Genomic DNA, 18,980 nt, shown 5'->3' on the forward strand with positions numbered 1-18,980 from the left:
TAAAAGAGAGAAATTTTGTCGCTTCCAAAGTAAAACTGTTGCGAGCCAGGGGCTGAGATGACTACACTATACGTGCACGGCAGAGTAATTCAAAAACGAAGAGCAGGTGAGTGATGAGCTTTGGAAAATTTTGGACTTCCACTTGGTGAACTCGAATTATATTTAGGTGAAGCAAATCGTAGAGCAAGCAGCGAATCTAGAACCAAATAGATTGGATAACCCCAAATTTAAGGTTCCAATCATGGCGTATTTGAATAGTTCAAAAACCTGCTTCACCAGATCCCAAGGTAAACAGTTTGCTTGTGTCTGCTTTATTGGCCAATCAAAAAGTAAAAGCATAAAATCCATGTGCGACGAAAAACATAAAGCTTGTAAATTTGTACCCTTTTCCCCTCTCCCGTGAAAGATACCAGTAAAGAACAAAGACATTTGGGGAAAATATTCTTCAATCAGATAAAGCAAAACAGATGGACAGAATGTTTCTTTGGGTGGGCAATATGACAGGACAAATTGCATCGTTTTTGCTTTTAATTTCATTATGGTTTGTTCCAAGGTTAGTGGGGTCCTCTTGAACATAAATCTCAAGCTACGAGTAGCTTATGAGCATGAGTCACTAATCCTTGCTTCGCCCTTTGAAAGAAGGACCAAAAGGCGTTTGCTTGCCTTGTAGATTCTCACTTGCGTGACATTTGAGCGTTTTTTAATGTGAATGTCCGCGTCTGAGTTGGTTCTTTATTAAGCCACCGAACCAAAAAAAGGTGGAAAAAACAATAAATGGCGATATCCAGTTTATAAAGAATCGAGGCTGAGAGGAAGCTAGTGAGACGATATTTGCCTGGAGGCACTGTACGAGTTGCCCCTTTATTTTAGAATTGAATGCACATGATGGACAGGGAGAATTTCGATTCAGTACCCCTATAGAGTTTTAATTTCAAGTGAATCTACAAAAATTTTAGTTTAATTTAAGAGAGAAAATTTAAAAGAATTTTATTAGTGAAAAACATAATATACTCTTCACTTTTTATGCATAATTATTAGTTGTCAATTTTTTATTCCACTTATTAATTTACGAATATGAGTTATAAATTATATGAGTTGATATGTCAATAATTATATAAAATTTAACATTAATTTTTTAATTATAAACAGCAACATCAGTTGTTAAGCTACAAATTTTACTTATTAATTTATTAATATCAATTATAAATTATTAATAGGTTTTGTAATTTACAAAAATTAATTACAAATTATTAAAAATCTTGTAATTTATAATTAATATTAACAAATTAACAAATAAAGTTAGTAAATTAATAATTAATATTGTTAATTGTCTGACAAATAGATGTAATTTATAAATGATATTTGTAAATTAATAAATGTAATAAAAAAATTAATAATTAATAATTTTACATAATAAATAAATGATATTTTAATATTTTTATTAATGAAGTTCTATTAATTTGTCTTTTTTAAATTCAACTGAAATTTAAAAAAAATTAAGCTTACCTAAAATTAAGTCTTTCCGGAGGTAGTGAATTGAAATTCTCTCTCATGGATATGTTACTTTTTTTGCCACCAGAATTTAAATGATTAAAAAAAACAAGAGAAAAGTTACATTAGGATAGGACTGTGCCCTACCACCGACGGAGGAAATGGGAGCATCGAAAAAAGTGCCCAATTGACAACAACATTTCCACAATTTCGTTGAAATATGGTGAATACGGTTTTCATAATCATGCATTCTTAATATGTTGATTTTAACTTGTTCAATTGTCGGAGATTGTTCTATTACCCCCATTTTCACTGTTTCACATATATGAGTTCCATCCATGCATGCATTACACCAAATATAAGAAATAAATTATAATGTTCGCGATTTATGAAAAATGTAGTTTATAGAATTTTCAAAATTTATGATATAAATAGATTGAGAAATAAAATAATAATAATTTTTCACGCGTGTACTCGTGATTCAGCATTTACATATGGTTGTGTTATAACATTATGCCTCCGCCGCACCCAATCCAAGAAGAGTGCAATTGCGCAAAGATTGAACATGACTCTCTTGTTGTCGTAATATCTAAATATCTGTTTGTCTCTTCCATTCGTTACTTGTGCTTGTTTGAACAGAGCATGTTTGAATCTCCCAACACGGCCGCGCGTTGGTTTTGTGAAGTTGGGTTGATGTTTAAGGGTGTGTTTGGATTTCGTTTGGATAAAATTAATTAATATAATCGATTATATTGTAACGTGATCATGTTTTGATGGTATTTTTTGAATTTGATTATGTTGAAATTAAAAATGTTTGAATAATTTAATTAAAATTAATTTTATATATACAAATTATCATAAAAGGTTGTTTTTTAACAAACAAAATATGTTGACGTTCGTGTCAGTTATAATATTAATAAAATAATCATATAAATTTTGTGAATTTATTGACTAAACAATATGTGCAAAATAAAAGGTAATTAGGAACCCTCAATATTAATAATATGAAAGCTGCACAGAGAGAGAGAGAGACACACACACACACGAAATCCTCCACCCTCCTAGATGCGAATTGCAGCACTCAAAAACTTGCAATGGTACCCAGGACTTCTTCAAAAGCTTGCAATGGCACCAAAATGCATAAATTTTTGTTTTTTTAAGAAAAAGACGGCAAAGGACGAGCAACCGGAAATGGGACAAGCAGATCAGAGTAGAGAGACGTCAAACTTACTAATGCAAGAAGATCGAAGAAGATAGAAGATGAAGCTACTGATATGAGCAAATTGGAGGACGATAGAGAGATGAGAGGAGATTTGAAACTCACTGGAGATGGGAGAGGTAGGTTGGTGACGACTATGTGCAACTGGAGCAGAGTCGAGGCTCCAAGGATTCCAAGGATATCTGAAATTTGTTGGAGGGTATGCTTGGGGGTAAAATTTCTAACAATAATAAACGGAGCTAACGATAAAATCAATCTCGATAAGCTACTCTTCTCAGCTTACAGCAAAATTTGGCTTCAGTCCAAATAATCAATTATTAGAAAATGAGTGTGTGTGGATGATTTTCATCAAACCATGGTTTTGGTTCATGTAAGCGATACTAGCCCCTGTCAAAACAGGCTGTAAGTGGAAAGCTTCATCTGCTACGGCAATGAGTTTTTAAGTTGGGCAAATTTCACGATGGTGAAGAGCATGTTGGTGGGATGCCATCCTTGGTGATTAGTCACTCTTATAAGTAACATTAATCCGCAAGTATCCTAATGGTTAATCTTTAAAAAGAATTATTTTTAAATTATAGTTATAGTGTAATTATTATTTTTTACATTTCACATTGGTAATGAAATGTGTTTATTAAATTTTTTTATAATTTTTTAATAAATGTAAAAAAATAAATATTTTAATTCAGCCTATCCAAGTTAAATATAAATAATCTAGATCCACTTTCCCTTGTCAGAGAGATAGTGGAGGGATTTTCTCAAAGGCGGAAATCTAATTCCTACTTTTGTTTGTATATATATTTAATCTTATTTTAGAATTTATTTGGTACGATGGAAATGAGATGTGTGTGTATAAAAATGAAAATAAAATTAGGGAAAATGTTTGTTTGGTATGGTGTAATTGAAAAATTTTCCAACCTAATTTCGCCTAGAATTGGCTTCTTTGCTAATATCTATATATTTCAAATTTCATATTCCCCACCCTATTTTACCCCTCTCACCTTCGTTTAGTTGCACCCTATTTCAAATTAATAAGTTAATCATCCTTTTAATTTTCAATAAAAATAGCCTAAAGTGATTTATTGCAATAATTTGAGGGGTAATTTTAATCTAATGCTTAATTAGGCACCCTCACCCCTCAGCACTCCAAAATTAATTGGAGTCAACTACACTACTAGACTTCTTTGAAATATTTTTAAAACAAGATGCATCTTTTTGAAAAGCATGTTCTTATAAATTAAGAAGTTATGTTTTTATAAATTAAAAAATTTTTATGAACAATTATGTAGAGAGTTATGATTATCAAAGTCACGTTTCTCTAAATTTTAATGACACATCTGGAGAGTTATAAAAATAAAAGGTGTCATTTGATAAAAAAAATGTATTTTAAGAAAACTCTATATATTAAAAGAATGTTTTTTTTTATGAAAAGCTATTATAAACATCTTTTGATTAATATTAATTGTTATACCATATAGGTGCATGAAACAACATAAGGATATTCATGAACGGTGAACCAATATAAGTGTTATAAAACAATATTGATTATAACTTTTAAAGAGAGTTTTGTTAAGTAAAAAGTGCCACTTCCAAGCATCATTTTAATATTTATAAATACTCTTCTCCATCGTTTATTTTTAACATTTAGTTATTGAAAATTATTGTCTTTATTTTTCAAGTGCATCAGAGATGAAATCAATTTATCATTTTGTAAAAATTATTTTGAGTCTTGATAATATAAATCATACTTAAAGGTTTTCACTGTACATTGAAGTAAATTCATCATCAATCTAACTTACACCTGAAAACTAAATTAGGTTGAAATTCCTTATATTTTATTACGAACAAGGATTCAATTAAAAATTCTTCACACTCTGAAACGGAAGTAGTACTCTAGTTTAATTTTTAACCAACATATTTAAGTTTAATTACCAAAGTTATTGGATTGATCTGGAGTTTTTATTTTTGGCCGTGTGACTTTTTTTTTGTAATAAAAAAATTATTCACATATATATGAAAAATTATAGTATAATAAAATTATGAACATTGAACAATCCAGTAATTTACTTCAAACATGACATAGTTAACATATAAGAAAACGCGTATAATATGTAATAAGTAATTGCCTTACAATTTGCCCAAAAAAAAGTTGTTGCCTTACAAATTTTGATAACCAATCAAACTATTTTTAAAATTTCATGCCACATTGAAAAAATTGTCTTGTCAAAAAACGTAAGATCGGGAAGAGAAGGAGAGAATGGGAGCGTGATTTTGTGCTGCGTTATTTCAAAAGGATACTTAAACCACGTTCTCAACCCCAGCAGGATTTTGATTTTGAATCGAAGCTTTCCATGTTAAAAAAAAAAAACAGAAACGGAGACACTCTATAATCACGCCTCTAATGATTGCCGTCAAAGTTACCTCTCCTGCATCTGATTTTTGTACGTGAAACGTAACTGCATTAATTGCTATTTATACGTGATTTTATCCGCCAACAACAACAATAATAATAATACAGAGTAAACGCAAATAAAAAGATTCCCAAATAATCCCTCTCCTAATTTATAAATTATTTTTGAAAAAGACTTGAAAGTTTAAAATATAAAATATTTTGATAAGAATAAAATTTAATGATAGTTTTTTAAGAAAAAATATAATTATCAATCCTTATAGATATTGAGTTTTATTTTTAATCTATGTAGTTTTTTTTTGTATTTTCAATCTCTATAATTTAAAAAAATAGGTGACATTTAATTTTTAGGCCTATATGAGATCAAAAATATTGAAAAAAAACTATTAAAATAAAATTCGATAAAATGATAAGGATTGATGATTTTATTTTCTCTTTTTTTAATATTATTCTTTCCATTGTACTTTTATCTTTAATATTATTTTACAAATAGAATGTTAATTGGAGGGTTTTTTTGAAAGTTATGTTTTAAAGTACATTCCTTTCATTAAAAAATATAAGATATTTTTTAAAAAGTTAGGTATTTAAAAATGTAAGACATTTTGAGTTTCTTGAGGTATAGTCATTGTCTTTTTTTTAAATATCCCTATTGATAAATGATTTTATATTTATTATAGAGTGTTTAATAGAGGTGAATATAAAAAGATGGAATTTAGTTTGAAAGTAGGTAATTACTTTGTTGCAAGCGAGATTCAATTGAAAATACCTTATATTTTTAAATAGAGAGAATATTACATAAATTTTGTTGATGTGAATGATCTTATCTAACATTATCTTATAAATCGATATAAAAAGGTAATAAAACATGGAAATGTTATTTAGAACATGGTATAATGAGCCAATAGTAAATACCACTAATACTAAAGTCAAACCGAAAAGGGCACTGAAATCCTAAATCCTTAAGTAGGGTAACAAATTGGTCTACGTATGCGTAGAGTTGGAAAAATGGGCTAGCCCGGCCCTATAGGGCCGACCCTTAAAGGACTCAGGCCTAAAACGGCCAGCCGGTTTAAGCCTGAGTTTCCTTTGAGGGGCTCAATCTTAAAACTCGGCCCTAAGCATAACGGGCTTAGGGTTGGCCCTGCGGGCTTCGAGCCCTTTTGCCTTTTTTTATTTTTTTTCTCAAATTAAAATTGATTCAATCATTCCTTTATGACACAAGCTAAATAACAATAAGCAATAAACAATCAAACTAACCACAATAAATAAGTAGCAATATCCAAAGAAACAAAACATCTAAATGAGCTAGATGTTAGAAACACAATTTAAATGAAAATGATAGCATGCAATGAAGTCAAGATGAGCTGAATCTATCCAGTACAGTATCTACCACCAAAAACCATAGTCTCATGAAAATATTTAAATAAATATACTTAAATACTCAATAACTCAAAATTGGTAGCATCATCATTATCTTCTTCTTCTTCGCTATGATCAAGCTCAACAAAATTTAATTGTGATCCACTTATAGTTGGCTCATTAGGGGTAAAAATATCAAGACTTTCTTCTTCTTCTTCACCTTCATTATCTGCAATAAATAATAAATAAAAATACTTACACAATTATAGTTATTATTTCTCATGTTGTTTGCAATTTGTATGGTAAAAAATAAAATAAATATAAATTAAAATTATCATTATACACAAAACCATGTAACCAATTACGAACGTAAATGATAGCCTGAACATTAGCTGGAAGAATGGAACTCCAATACTTTGTTAGGACGCGCGAACCAATGCTAAAAGCTGACTCACTTGCTACTGTAGTGATCAGAATGCTGAGAATATCAGCCACCATCCTTGAAAGAATTGGATATCGATGTTGATTACTCTTCCGCCAGTTTAAGACATCCAATTCTTTTTAACTATCAGGCTTTAGTATTGGTTCCTCCAAATGGTTTTCAAGTTCAAACTTATCTAAGGAAGAATGGTCCATAATTACATAAATATCTTAATAATCCTGCATCATGTATTTATAAAGGATTAAAAAAAATCAAACAAATACTAGATTAATGAAAAAAGTGAAAGAATTTAAAAAGACAAGGAATTTAAACTTACATCAAAGGCATCATCAAAAGAGGTTAATGTTGAAACACTTGAAGCCAAGGAAGAATGATGAGTAGTGACTGTTGAAGCTTTATAACTTGATCCACTTGCAGCCCTATCAACTCCAAGATTGGTAGATGTCCCCATACTTGAATATTCATTAAACATGAATATTAACTCGCTCTTAATATTAGCAACCTTCTCATGGCAAGTGATAGGGTCAATCTTCGTATAGCAATATTGTATTATATTAAACTTCCATCTTGGATCAAAAACTACTATAAGTGCAAGAATGACACTGTACTCATTTCAATACTTGTCAAACTTCTGTTTCATTTTCCTAGCCATCTCTTGAATTACAAGATCAGGGCTCTTCATATTTGCATCAAGCAACATCTCAATTTTGGAAATTTGCATAAAATAAGAGTTTGACGTAGGATATGATGACCCAGAAATCAACCTTGTAATCTTCTCAAATGGCCTCAAGAAACTACACATTGCATCTGCTCTAGCCTACTCATCATTTGTGAGACCAAATTTGTAATTTGTTTCATTGACAGCCATGTGTGCAAAAGCACAACGATATTTAATTTCACTTTCAAGTATTATGTAAGTGGAATTCTATCTAGTGGGCACATCTAGCCGTAAGCCCATTGAGGTATCAATGCTACCAACTTGCTTAACACATTTTTTAAAAAGAATTGACCTTGCCTCTGATGCTTTCACAAATTTAATACTTTCTCTAATCTTATGCAAAGTAGAACTTGTAACTTTCAAACCCTCATGAACTATCAAGTTTAGGATATGAGCACAACATCTCACGTGAAAAAATTCTCCATTACTCACTAATTTGAAATCATCTTGCAAACTCAACCTCTCTTTCAATATGTCCCGCATATTATTATTTGCAGATGCATTGTCTAAAGTAATGGAGAATATTCTATTCTCAATCCCCCAATCAGTCAAACATTCATGCACTTTTCTAGCTAGCTTTATCCCAAAATGTGGAGGTTCCATTTTACAAAATAAAAGTATTTTACTACATAATTTCTACCTTTCATCCACAAAATGAGCTGTCAAACAAATATACCCTTTAGAACTCACAGAAGTCCAACAATCAGATGTCAAACAAATTTTACTATTACTTCTCTTCAACTTTTGTTTCAATTTTTTTTTGTCGAAGGAAGAATTTCATAACATCAGTAATAGTAGTTTTTCTAGTAAAAAGCCTAACATCGGGATTCAATGTCAAAAGTAGTTCTTTGATCCACCTGTATTCAATAAAGGAATAAGAAAGATCATGTTCAACTATGGCCATAGTTATAATCCTCCGAATTCACATATTATTAATTTTTCAACACCTAATATTGTCTTCTTTATCCAATAACATCACTCCAATATCATGAAATTTGTCCAAAACTTTACAAGATCTAGCATGCCTATTTAAATGTGAAGCACCATTAGTCCCACCGGATGCTAGTAAAGTTTGACAGCCATTACACCTTGCTTTAGGTTTTCCATTAACCTCAATTCTAGTAAAATACTTCCAAACATTAGATGTTAAAGTTCTAGCCTTTTTAGACTTGGATTTATTGGTCTCTTGAATAGAAGAACATGACTTACCTCTGGACCTTTTAGTTTTTAGTTTAATATATCAGAGAACACGCAAGCAAAAGAGAACTCATTGCACGACCTCGACAGTAACAGTAAGACAGTGGAAGATCAATGCCATGGTGGGGATTAGAACTACAACACTTGAACTTTGATTCAAGCTGAGGAGGGAGATCGAACGATAGAGAGCTGTGCAAAAAACACAACAGCTAGTAGCTTGGAATGTAGATCAGATGACGTTGATTCGAGCCTGGAGCTACTACAGCAATGGATGAGAGCGAGATGAGAGCCTCAAGTCTTCAGCTTGTCAGAAAGATCAAAGATTGAAAGAGAAAGATGACTGCCACCCACTGCGCACGAAGCCACAAACTAAGGAAAGTGAGACTGAGAACAAGATTAGGAATGCAGATTTGACAACGATCGACAGTGGAGCTACTACAGCAACAGACGAGAGCCAGAGCGAGGTGAAAACAAGATGAGAGCCTCAAGATAGTTAGAAAGATCAAAGAATGAAGTTTGAAAGAGAAAGATCGCCGTCTACCACTGCCACCGGCCACCCACTGCGCAAGATACGAAGCCACACATTGAGACAGTGAGACTGACGAAAATGAGACTGAGATTCTGAGAGCAAGAACTTAGGGTTGGCTTTTTTTTTTTAAACTTCCTCCTTTTGTCCTTTAGTAAATAACTAAATATGGGCTCCAACTTATACAATTTTTATCCAGCCCACTAATCTTTCACTCATTATATTCATAATAAAAAAAGATTTCAAGGGCTTAAATGGGCTGGCCCTCAGCCTTTTAGGGCCAGCCCATTTAAATTAGGACCTAAATAGGCCAGCCCGTTTGAGACCATTTTTCATTTTAAGGTCTTTTTCGTTTGAGACCCTCTAACTTTAATTATTAATTTATTAATATCAGTTATCAATCCTTTTTTTTTATCTTTTGCAGAAGAGCGTTTTAGTTTTTTCAGTGATCTATTTTATTTTAGTTCAATTCAAAAATTCTGCAGATTTCTTAAAACTTCCTGATAGATATTTATCTCTCTTAATCCTTAGTTAAAATTTTTCGAGAGGGGAAGGTGGTGGGCGTAAGTCTTGAACATATTTAATTAAGGCTGAAGGTGGGGAAGGGAAGAATAACAATGGTCTTCGCGTGGGACCCTTTCAAATCTTTGACAGAGACGGCACTTTCATTCTTCTCCAGTCTCCAGCCTTCCCTTGTTTAAATTCCCCTCTCTCTCTCTGGTTTTTCTTTTTGTTCCTTTTTTTTTTCCCCAACTAGTTTCTCTTTTCCCTCTCGTTTGTCTACCTAGTCCAATTAATGATATTGTTTAGGAGTACATAATTTTTTTCCTTTTTGGTGGAGAGAATAGTGAGCAGAATTTTAATTTAATATACTCAAAGTTTGCGGCTTTGTATTCTCATCGTGGTGTGAATTCTCAAGTCAAGCAAAGTCCTCTTTCACACATCAATCTCATGACCTTGGTTGGAGAATCTAGGGTTTGACAGCACCAAGTCCTGCAAGGTCCGTGCTTTGGTGCTTTTATTATTATTTTCACTGGAAATTGGGTGTACTGAGTGGGCGCAGATATGTCGTGACCTCTATTTGGTGGTTTGCATCAATTTAGCAGACCCAGTTGGTTCTGATCTCTTTGTCTATTTTTCTCTGAAAAACCAATTATTTGATGAAATGAATCAATCACAATCCCTAATTTGGCTGCGTGTGTGATGAAAATGGGCTTTTGTCTATCTGGGTCCTTTTATCCCTCGCGCATGGTCGAATGTCTGGTGTATCTGCTGATAAATGGGATTTTCTAGTTTTCTGCAGTATTTGTCTTACGTTTCTGCCTCTCTGTTCTCTGGGCAATTAGGTTTTGTCTTCTTCTCTTTCACCTTTTAGGCAGATAGAGGCTAAGATGGAAGAGGTTGAAGAAACTAACAGAGCAGCTGTTGAAAGCTGTCATAAGTTTCTAAACTTGTTGTCTCACCCCCAAGATCAATTTCAGCATCGGAACTTAAGGGTAGAAGCTGAGGAGGCTGTGGGGAAGTTCAAGAAAGTTGTTTCTCTGCTCAGTAACGGTTTGGGTCATGCAAGAGTCAGGAAACTCAACAGACTTCAAATTCCTATTCCTCAAAGCGCACTCTTGGACATCCCTAATTGTAGAACAAATTATCAATCAAAGAACTTGCAATTTCCCCAAAACAGCTTTAGGGACGAGTCAATTCAGGAATTGAGAAATTCGCTCTCCCTGCGAAATCCATTGCTGGAATTGAGCTCAAGTGGGAAAAGTCCTCTCCAGCTCACCCAACAAGCATCTTCACAGCACTATCAACTCGTTCAGCAGCAGCAACAAAGGTTATTGCTGCAGCAGCATCAACAGCAGATGAAATACCAGGCAGATTTGATGTACCGAAGGAACAATAGTGGCATAAATCTGAATTTTGATAGCTCTAGCTGTACACCTACAATGTCTTCAACTAGGTCTTTTATTTCTTCTTTGAGCATAGATGGAAGCGTAGCTAACATGGATGGAAGTGCCTTTCATTTAATCGGTGCTCCTCTCTCTTCAGATCAGAATTCTCTACAGCATAAAAGAAAGTGTTCTGGCAGAGATGAGGGCAGCGCCAAGTGTGGGAGCAGCAGTACCAGATGCCACTGCTCAAAGAAGAGGTTAGACTTCTTTCTACAGTCCTTGATTGTTATCTTTTTTTGAGTTTCCGGTATTTGTCACCTGCTCTAACATCTGTTCCTGGAAAGATTTAGATTTCTTTACCATGCACCTTTAATTTAACTGGTGTTTATCCGCAGGAAAACAGAGTAAAGAGATCAATTAAGGTTCCTGCTATCAGCAACAAGCTTGCAGATATTCCCCCTGATGATTATTCATGGAGAAAGTATGGACAGAAGCCAATCAAGGGCTCTCCTCACCCTAGGTATTTTGAAGCACTGCTCTGTGACATTTATTTGAACTATTTGTGTTATATCGATAATTTTGTTGAATTGATAAACAGTTGGTCAGTTTTGAGTACTATGATGTTTGGATTGCTATATGGAGTTTGCTCCTCTTGCAGCGAAAGAGTAGATAATGTGCCCTTGCATCTTCGATTTCGTTATTTCTGGGCGTGTTTTTTGTGGTTATTATGTTAATGCTTCAATGAGAGTTGGAAAAGCATGTGCATATGAGCATTTGTTCTGGAGAAGTATTGCGGCAGATGAGATGATGATCAATTTCATCATTTGTTCGGGTGCCTAATGCTATGTCACCCATCTCATGATCTCAGTTCAAATCTCATATCCACAGTGCCATATGGAACTGTGTTGTGGATCCAAACTAGAAATAAATCCATTTAGATTTTCTCATAGTTTTGTTTCTACTGGCATGTTTGAAAAATTAACTTTATCATTTTAGTGGTGTCAACACAGACCCCAGTATGTAGGGATCGAGTTAGGCTAATGATTATTTGTTCTTCAGCAGCAATCTAATGTAAGATGGAGGTAGACAATCATGGATGTGGAATATATACAAGTGACTGATTAACTTTGATTTCCAGTTTCATGTTTAATTTTAGAGAATGTATGTGCTGCGATGTTTATTTCTGAGGAAATTGACTAGAATTGCTTTGTTCAGAGGATACTATAAGTGCAGCAGCATGAGGGGTTGCCCTGCTAGGAAGCATGTTGAGAGGTGCCTGGAAGAACCTTCCATGCTAATTGTTACCTATGAAGGCGAGCATAACCACCCTAAAATACCAACACAACCTGCAAATGCATGACCATAGAGAGCTTAACCTAGATCAAGCGAGCCCAACATTGAATTTTGTCTCTCTCACTGGTTTCAGATGCTGCTGTACATATTTTGAGCTGTGCAAGCAGGGATGTTCTCAGCACAGTTTTTTCAATCTTGCTTAGCTGGCTGATGCGCCGTTTAGTTGGAAAGCAGGGGATGAGGATCAATGATCCAGGAAAAAAGAATGTAAAATTGGGTAGTTTCGATTTGAAGGGACCATTTTTATCTTTCATGTTATAAACATCACTAGGGTTTTCTTGATGAATGAAATGCCTTTCCAAATGGTAAAAAATATTGTTTGTGGAGTACCGTTATAACTGCCGTTTAATTTTAGTTCTCTTGGTCTAAATATGTACCCAACCAATATTTCTGTGTTAGGTGTTCCACTTTGTAAGTAAAGGATGGTTAGGACCATCAAGCTGCCAAGTGCCCAGATCAAGCCGGTTTCTGGGTTTATAGATGTAAATGCGAAATTTGGGATGGTTAAGCCAGGTGAGCTAAAAGCCAAGACTTTACTAGATTTGAAAGTCAATCCATGCAAGGAGTTTTTCCCAATCTGTTGTGTCTGCTTACTCAGTTGGTTTGAAGCTGTGAAAGTTAACGGGCAGGGCATGTGAGTCTCAAGGGGACCAATATGGGCAGTCATGCTCCATCATTAGTTCTCCGGGGTCCAATACCAACTGTTGTCAATATTATTTGAGAATCAAATCGCTCTTTTGCCCTCTGTAATCTCTCTCGGCACCACTCAACTGTTCACCCATTTTTTGGTACATATACTTGGCTTCATGGTTGCATTTGGAATAAGGCATCTACTCGTAAACTTACACTCGGAACCCATTCAGTTGATGGGGGCGAAGATTATAAGAAAAATATCTGATTCAATCTTTCATTCGGTCGTCATCGAATTCTCTAGTGATAAAATATGCATACGTAGGTATATAATATGTAATATATTTTTCTTTCAAATCAATTAATAATATAATGTAGAAGCCGTGACCTGGAAAGACAAGCTCAAAAAAAAAAAAACAAAAAACAAAACAAAAGTAGAAAGTTGAAGTACCCGAAGAATGAAATGATTATCGAGTAAGCTTCCACTTGAAGATAAGATGTGGGATTTTGGGGTGGGATTGTAGGTGGGGTGGGGTTTTGTGTGATTAGTGGCGATGTAGTGAGTAATGCAGTTTCGGATTTGGACGGAAGAGAGAGATAAAAGAAAAGAAAAGAAAAGAAAGCAACGTGGATGGTGGTGTAATTCTAACGCAGGATGGATGAGATTGGAGCCAAGTTTCAACAAATTGATGATGATTGCTGCAGAGTTGTGTGACCTTGGATGGAATAAACACTGTTAGCGGGAGGCTAAACAGCAGTTCTAAATAAAGACGGGAATTAATTATTCAAAGGTTTCCATTACTAACTATTTGACAAAAGTTTGTAAGGCATGCCAGGGGCTAAATCGGACTCAAATGTGGTTTCCGGAGTCCCTTACCGCAAGTACTTGGATGCTAAGGTGCGATTTAGAAGGTAAAGACAATGAAAAGAAAATAATTTAATACAATAAAGGGTCTGCGAGTTAAGAAAGTTGTACAATAGGACTCTGAAAAAATAAATTCTAAACAAGCTACAAGAAAAACCAAATGATTTCGAGAATTGTGGAGATTAATTAAATGCCTAGAGGCTAAGACTCATGATGATTCACGACGAGTGAGTCTAAAGATGATTGATGCCCCATCTCTCCTTCAGTCCTTCTCCTGTGTCTATTTATAGGTGCTGGCTGGAGCTTGTCACGTTGTAAATCCCTTGAAACTCGGCACCAGCTTGCCATGTCCTCATGTTTTCATCCACTCTCTGATGTTTTTCTTGCTATTGATAGTCATTCGCGAGATTGTGGATTAGCCTAAGGCTGCACATGGGGGCAAGGCTGGATTTGGTAGGCTATGCTTGATGCTCAGCTGGGAAGATGAACTGGTTGCATTTTGCCACCCGTTGTCCAACCTTACCTGTGAGATACCCAAGTATTTCAGGTTGGGCGGCATCGGATTGCCTAGTCCGAGTGACGTTGCTCCCCTGCCCCTAATGTTATGGAAGTTTTTAACTTTAATTAACAAATCAAACCATGACAAGCTACATCCCTCTTCGTCTTTATTGAGCCACTTTGGGGCCTCAAACACTAACTGTAGGTTTATCAAGAAAACCAACACCACCATTTCCCCTTGAAAAAAAGTTGCAATTGTTGAGGTTTCCAATGAGATTGGTGGGCACGCCCATTGGGCCAAAATAATCATTCGTTGTTGGGACCAGCTTACCATAAGCACAGAACCTTCAACAATCTCACCCAGCAATGATGTTGCTCTTCTTAATGCTAACTACAGCATTAAATAAATATCAGTCAAAATATTTATTGTAGATTGACTTTTGCACCAATGAAAACTGAAATTCCATTGGCTTGTGGTAGTCAACCTTGAATGGCCAATTCAAAGTCCAAAACATGGGACTTATTTATAACAATTCCTATAATTTGTTAAGATACCATGGGATCTCTTAAAATTTGTTGAAATAGGAATGCTTTAATGTTTATAATTTAAAAATTGGAGACTTAAAGTTAACCTCTCACAATATTTTTACTTCAATATTTACATTTAAATTTTCTAAATTTAAACATAAATTTCTAAAAAAATAATAGTGTACTATTTACCATTTAGTTTTACAAATAAATTTATATAATTTTTGTGCTGGTTTGATTTTTTTTTTTTTAATTAGTTGTTAAAATTAAGGGTGCTCAAAAGCAATCCAAGCAGATTATATTAAATCAAGCCAGACAAAAGCAACATGAAGCAATTAAAACTGATTATAAATGAGGTTTGATTTGATTTTTCTTTTGATAAAATCGATTTGTTCAATTTTATTCAGGTTTTTAATTTTGGAATCTTCAACTAAACAGAACAAAATTTTATTATATTTATTATTATTTTTTTCTTTCTCAAGTTTAATTATGTGTAAATTATTAATAACAATATATTACAATTAGTTAAATGCTATCTATGAATTTTTGTGATACTTTTCAAATTATAGAATCAAGTATTTAAAATATAATATATTGATATTTAATAGTTACATATGGATGACTAGGAAGGATATCAATGGATTATAAAAACTGAATGGATATCAAACTACGGTGAATCAATCGACTTGATTCTTCACAAAACCAAACCAAAGCATGAACATCCTGAGTTGAAATCGAGTTTATGGAGTGTCGGGAGGCGGAGAGAATAGCAGCGGGTGACAGGTCGGGAGGCTTCCGCATGTCATGGGCGCTATGGAACGCTTGACTGCTGGCTGCTGCTTTGTTGGGCATCCATGGTGTAGAAAATTAAAATTAAATGATATTTTTATTTTAAATTTTATAATATCAATCTCTTGCCTGTGGGCGCCGCACCCCCTCCTTTCCTCTTTCCTTTCTTCTCTCCCTCCCTTCTCCATTCACAACTCTTCCTTCCAAACACAACCTTTTAAATTTTAATAATTAATCTTTTCATTAAAAAATATAAGACATTTTTAATTAAAATCTCACACTTTAATAAAATAATTATATATTTTTAAATTAATTTTATTTTTTTATATTTATTCTTATTAAATACCCTACAATAAATGTAAAGTCATTAATTAATATGAATATTTTTTTAAAAAAAAGATAATGATTATACTTTAAAAGTTTAAAATATTTTATATTTTTTAACATTTAACTCATAAAAATATTTTATATTTTTTAACAGAGGAATATTTGATTGAATTATTCAATTAAAAATAATTCTCTTTAAAATCAATTTCTGCTTGGACACTCAGACCCATAATCCTTCCACAAAAACTAACGCCGTTGCTCACGCTCCTTCAATCAGCTCCCAAAAAACTCCTGGGCAAAAAATATATATAACTGCAGTAACAATTTTATTACGGCCAGCTATGCCTAACAAAAGGTCACGACATCTTCCCCATTATGGGCCATCTCCTTCATAGCAAAATTCACCCCCAACAAAATTATCCATCCTTACTTGTAATACCACCGGTCTTCCAAGATTCCAATATTCCCAGTCATACCTTTATTTACACGGTTTGTTTTGAGGACAGATATAACGGGTAAAGAATAACAATGCTTCGTATTGGCCGCACCATGGCTCATGAGTCATGACTAAATTCTTGCTATGACTCCCAGTCTAATTGTCTTATGTTTCCCCCGTCATTTTGGCATCGTACTCATTACTCACTCTCTCTCTCCCTATTTTTTTTTTTTTTAAAGGCCAAAGACGCATTACGTTAGCTACAGAAAAAATTTATCATCAATAAGAGTCGTAATACGCGTCATTTACAGTCCCATCATAAAAATATTTTCTACGTGCGTAAAGTAAGCCCGATCGTTTATTAGTCATGAAAATGAGGCGCCACGAGTGACGTTACAGGCTACGACCCGATCTACCGTTGATTTTACCTGGTCCCCCTTTCAGAAGGCATGAGTCCATGCCAAAATCAGTTCCATTAATTTTGGTCAAAACAAAAGGAAATGAGAAGTCCGTGACTTGCTGTCTTCCTCCATGAACTATGAAGCCAGATCCCACTTTCTTCAGCAAATTTAGCTTCCATCCTTCAACTATACAAATTTTCGTCCTATGTAGCTTTTCAGTTGGCAGGACCAAAACGGATTATAATAATGAACAAATAGACACAAACGAAACAGCGTTGTGATGATAAACTCAGGGCAATACATACATACATACATATAGTAGATACATATGCATTTGGACCTTTGATTCAGGTTACAATGACTCCCGTTTACAAAATCCTGCACTTTCTACTGTACATCACCAGGGCAATACTCAACCCCCAGTCATTCGCCCAAAAAAAAAAAAAAATCAAAGATCTTCGAAGTCCTTATCGCCAACCGTCAAGAAGCCTAGATCATAACGCTGTCCTGACAGCATCGAAAGGCCTCAGAAGAGTGGCGGTGGTTGGTTAAGATCGAGCATTAACGGTTTCTCCTGTTTCCGCAACTTTCTCTCCTCGCTCACCACCACATCCACATTCTCCAACTTGTATCCCTTGTACTCCGATCTCACCGGCACTCCCACCGTAGCATCCGCCACGCAATGCAACGGAGGCCTCCAAAACTCCACGCGCCTCCCCAACATCTGCCCGCTATCTCGATCACCGCCACTAGCCGTGGAAGCTGCCACCGGTGGCATTGGGACCGACGGAGCGACAGGCACAGCGGCATAGATGAAGTTCGTCTTTGCCCTGGGTCCACGAAGACTCCTGGCAGCCTCATCGTAGGCCCGAGCAGCCTCCTCGGCGGTATCGAAGGTTCCGAGCCACCTTCGGGTCTTCTTCCAGGGATCGCGGATCTCCGCGGCGAAGCGGCCCCAGGGACGCTTACGCACGCCTCTAAAATGCGCCTCCTTAGAGGCGACACCGCCGAAACGGACGGCCTTGGGAGGGAGCGGAGGAGGATCGGAGGGAGGTCCGGAGAGAGAATGACGACGAAGTTGGAGGGCGTCGACAGCCATGGGTGTTGGGGAAGTGGGGGAGAGTCGAGTCTTAAGAATAGAGAGTTGAAAGAGAATGTTAGGGTTTGAAGGGTATAAATAGGAGAGGAGACAGTCGGGGTTAACGCCGACAGGGTTGGGGATTGGATTGGTGGACAAAATAAGGATTAGAATTAGAATTCGGATTCGGAGGGCATTCTTATTAGGGGCCCAGGGCGGTCAAATAGCAAATAAATGAAAATAGAAAGAGGAAAGGTCGTAATTAATGAGACGATGGATGGATTAAAGTACGCGGCGCGTGAGGAGGCCAAAGTCGTCCTGCACGTTTGATGGTATCTTGCTAGAGTTGAGGATTTTCCATGTTCCACGTTCTTTATTTCTCCTCGTCCTCTTGCTGGAAGGTTCTGGTCATGCCAGCGCCACACCCCAGGTTTACCTGTGAAGAAAAAGTTATTTTTCCTCTTTTCTTTCTCAATATCACTTCTCCTCTCTTTTTTTATTTGTTCTTTTTGTTTTTTCGGTTTGAGTTGACAAGGCAAGCAAAGCTTGAAACAGGACAGAAAAAAATTACGGGGCAGTGAAGCAGTAGGTGCTAAATCTATAATTATGTGTGGTGGGGAGGGGTGGGACGGGGGAGGATGAGGTGGGAGGAAAAAGGAATGGATGAATCCGGAGAAACGGAATACTAGGGAGAGCAGAAGGTGGCAGGAGGTGCAGTTAGAGTGAGGGGTTTATTGCTTTCTGCTTTGTTCAAACTTAGGAGCAATGATGCCATGATGAGGTCCGCAATCCCTTCTCTCCTAACGGACCCCACTTTCAATGAAACT

At 35.3% G+C, this 18,980-nt stretch overlaps 2 protein-coding genes across 2 annotated transcripts; one reads left to right on the forward strand and one right to left on the reverse strand.

The window, feature by feature from the left end:
• Positions 1 to 10,087: 10,087 nt before the first annotated feature.
• On the forward strand, positions 10,088 to 13,394 carry LOC129288808 (probable WRKY transcription factor 21). The gene is made up of 3 exons (XM_054925564.1): positions 10,088 to 11,533; positions 11,644 to 11,768; positions 12,464 to 13,394. Exons 1-3 carry the CDS (start codon positions 10,751 to 10,753, stop codon positions 12,606 to 12,608), a joined length of 1,053 nt encoding a protein of 350 aa, XP_054781539.1. The 5' UTR covers positions 10,088 to 10,750; the 3' UTR covers positions 12,609 to 13,394.
• A 3,545-nt stretch (positions 13,395 to 16,939) lies between these two features.
• On the reverse strand, positions 16,940 to 18,286 carry LOC129287423 (ethylene-responsive transcription factor 3-like). Its single transcript, XM_054923575.1, has one exon. It carries the CDS (start codon positions 18,172 to 18,174, stop codon positions 17,602 to 17,604), a length of 573 nt encoding a protein of 190 aa, XP_054779550.1. The 5' UTR covers positions 18,175 to 18,286; the 3' UTR covers positions 16,940 to 17,601.
• Between the last annotated feature and the right edge of the window lie 694 nt (positions 18,287 to 18,980).

Source organism: Prosopis cineraria, unplaced genomic scaffold, assembly GCF_029017545.1.
Source record: "Prosopis cineraria cultivar Desert tree isolate PC_DT_omini unplaced genomic scaffold, ASM2901754v1 PC1, whole genome shotgun sequence".
In the NCBI taxonomy this organism is placed as follows: domain Eukaryota; kingdom Viridiplantae; phylum Streptophyta; class Magnoliopsida; order Fabales; family Fabaceae; genus Prosopis; species Prosopis cineraria.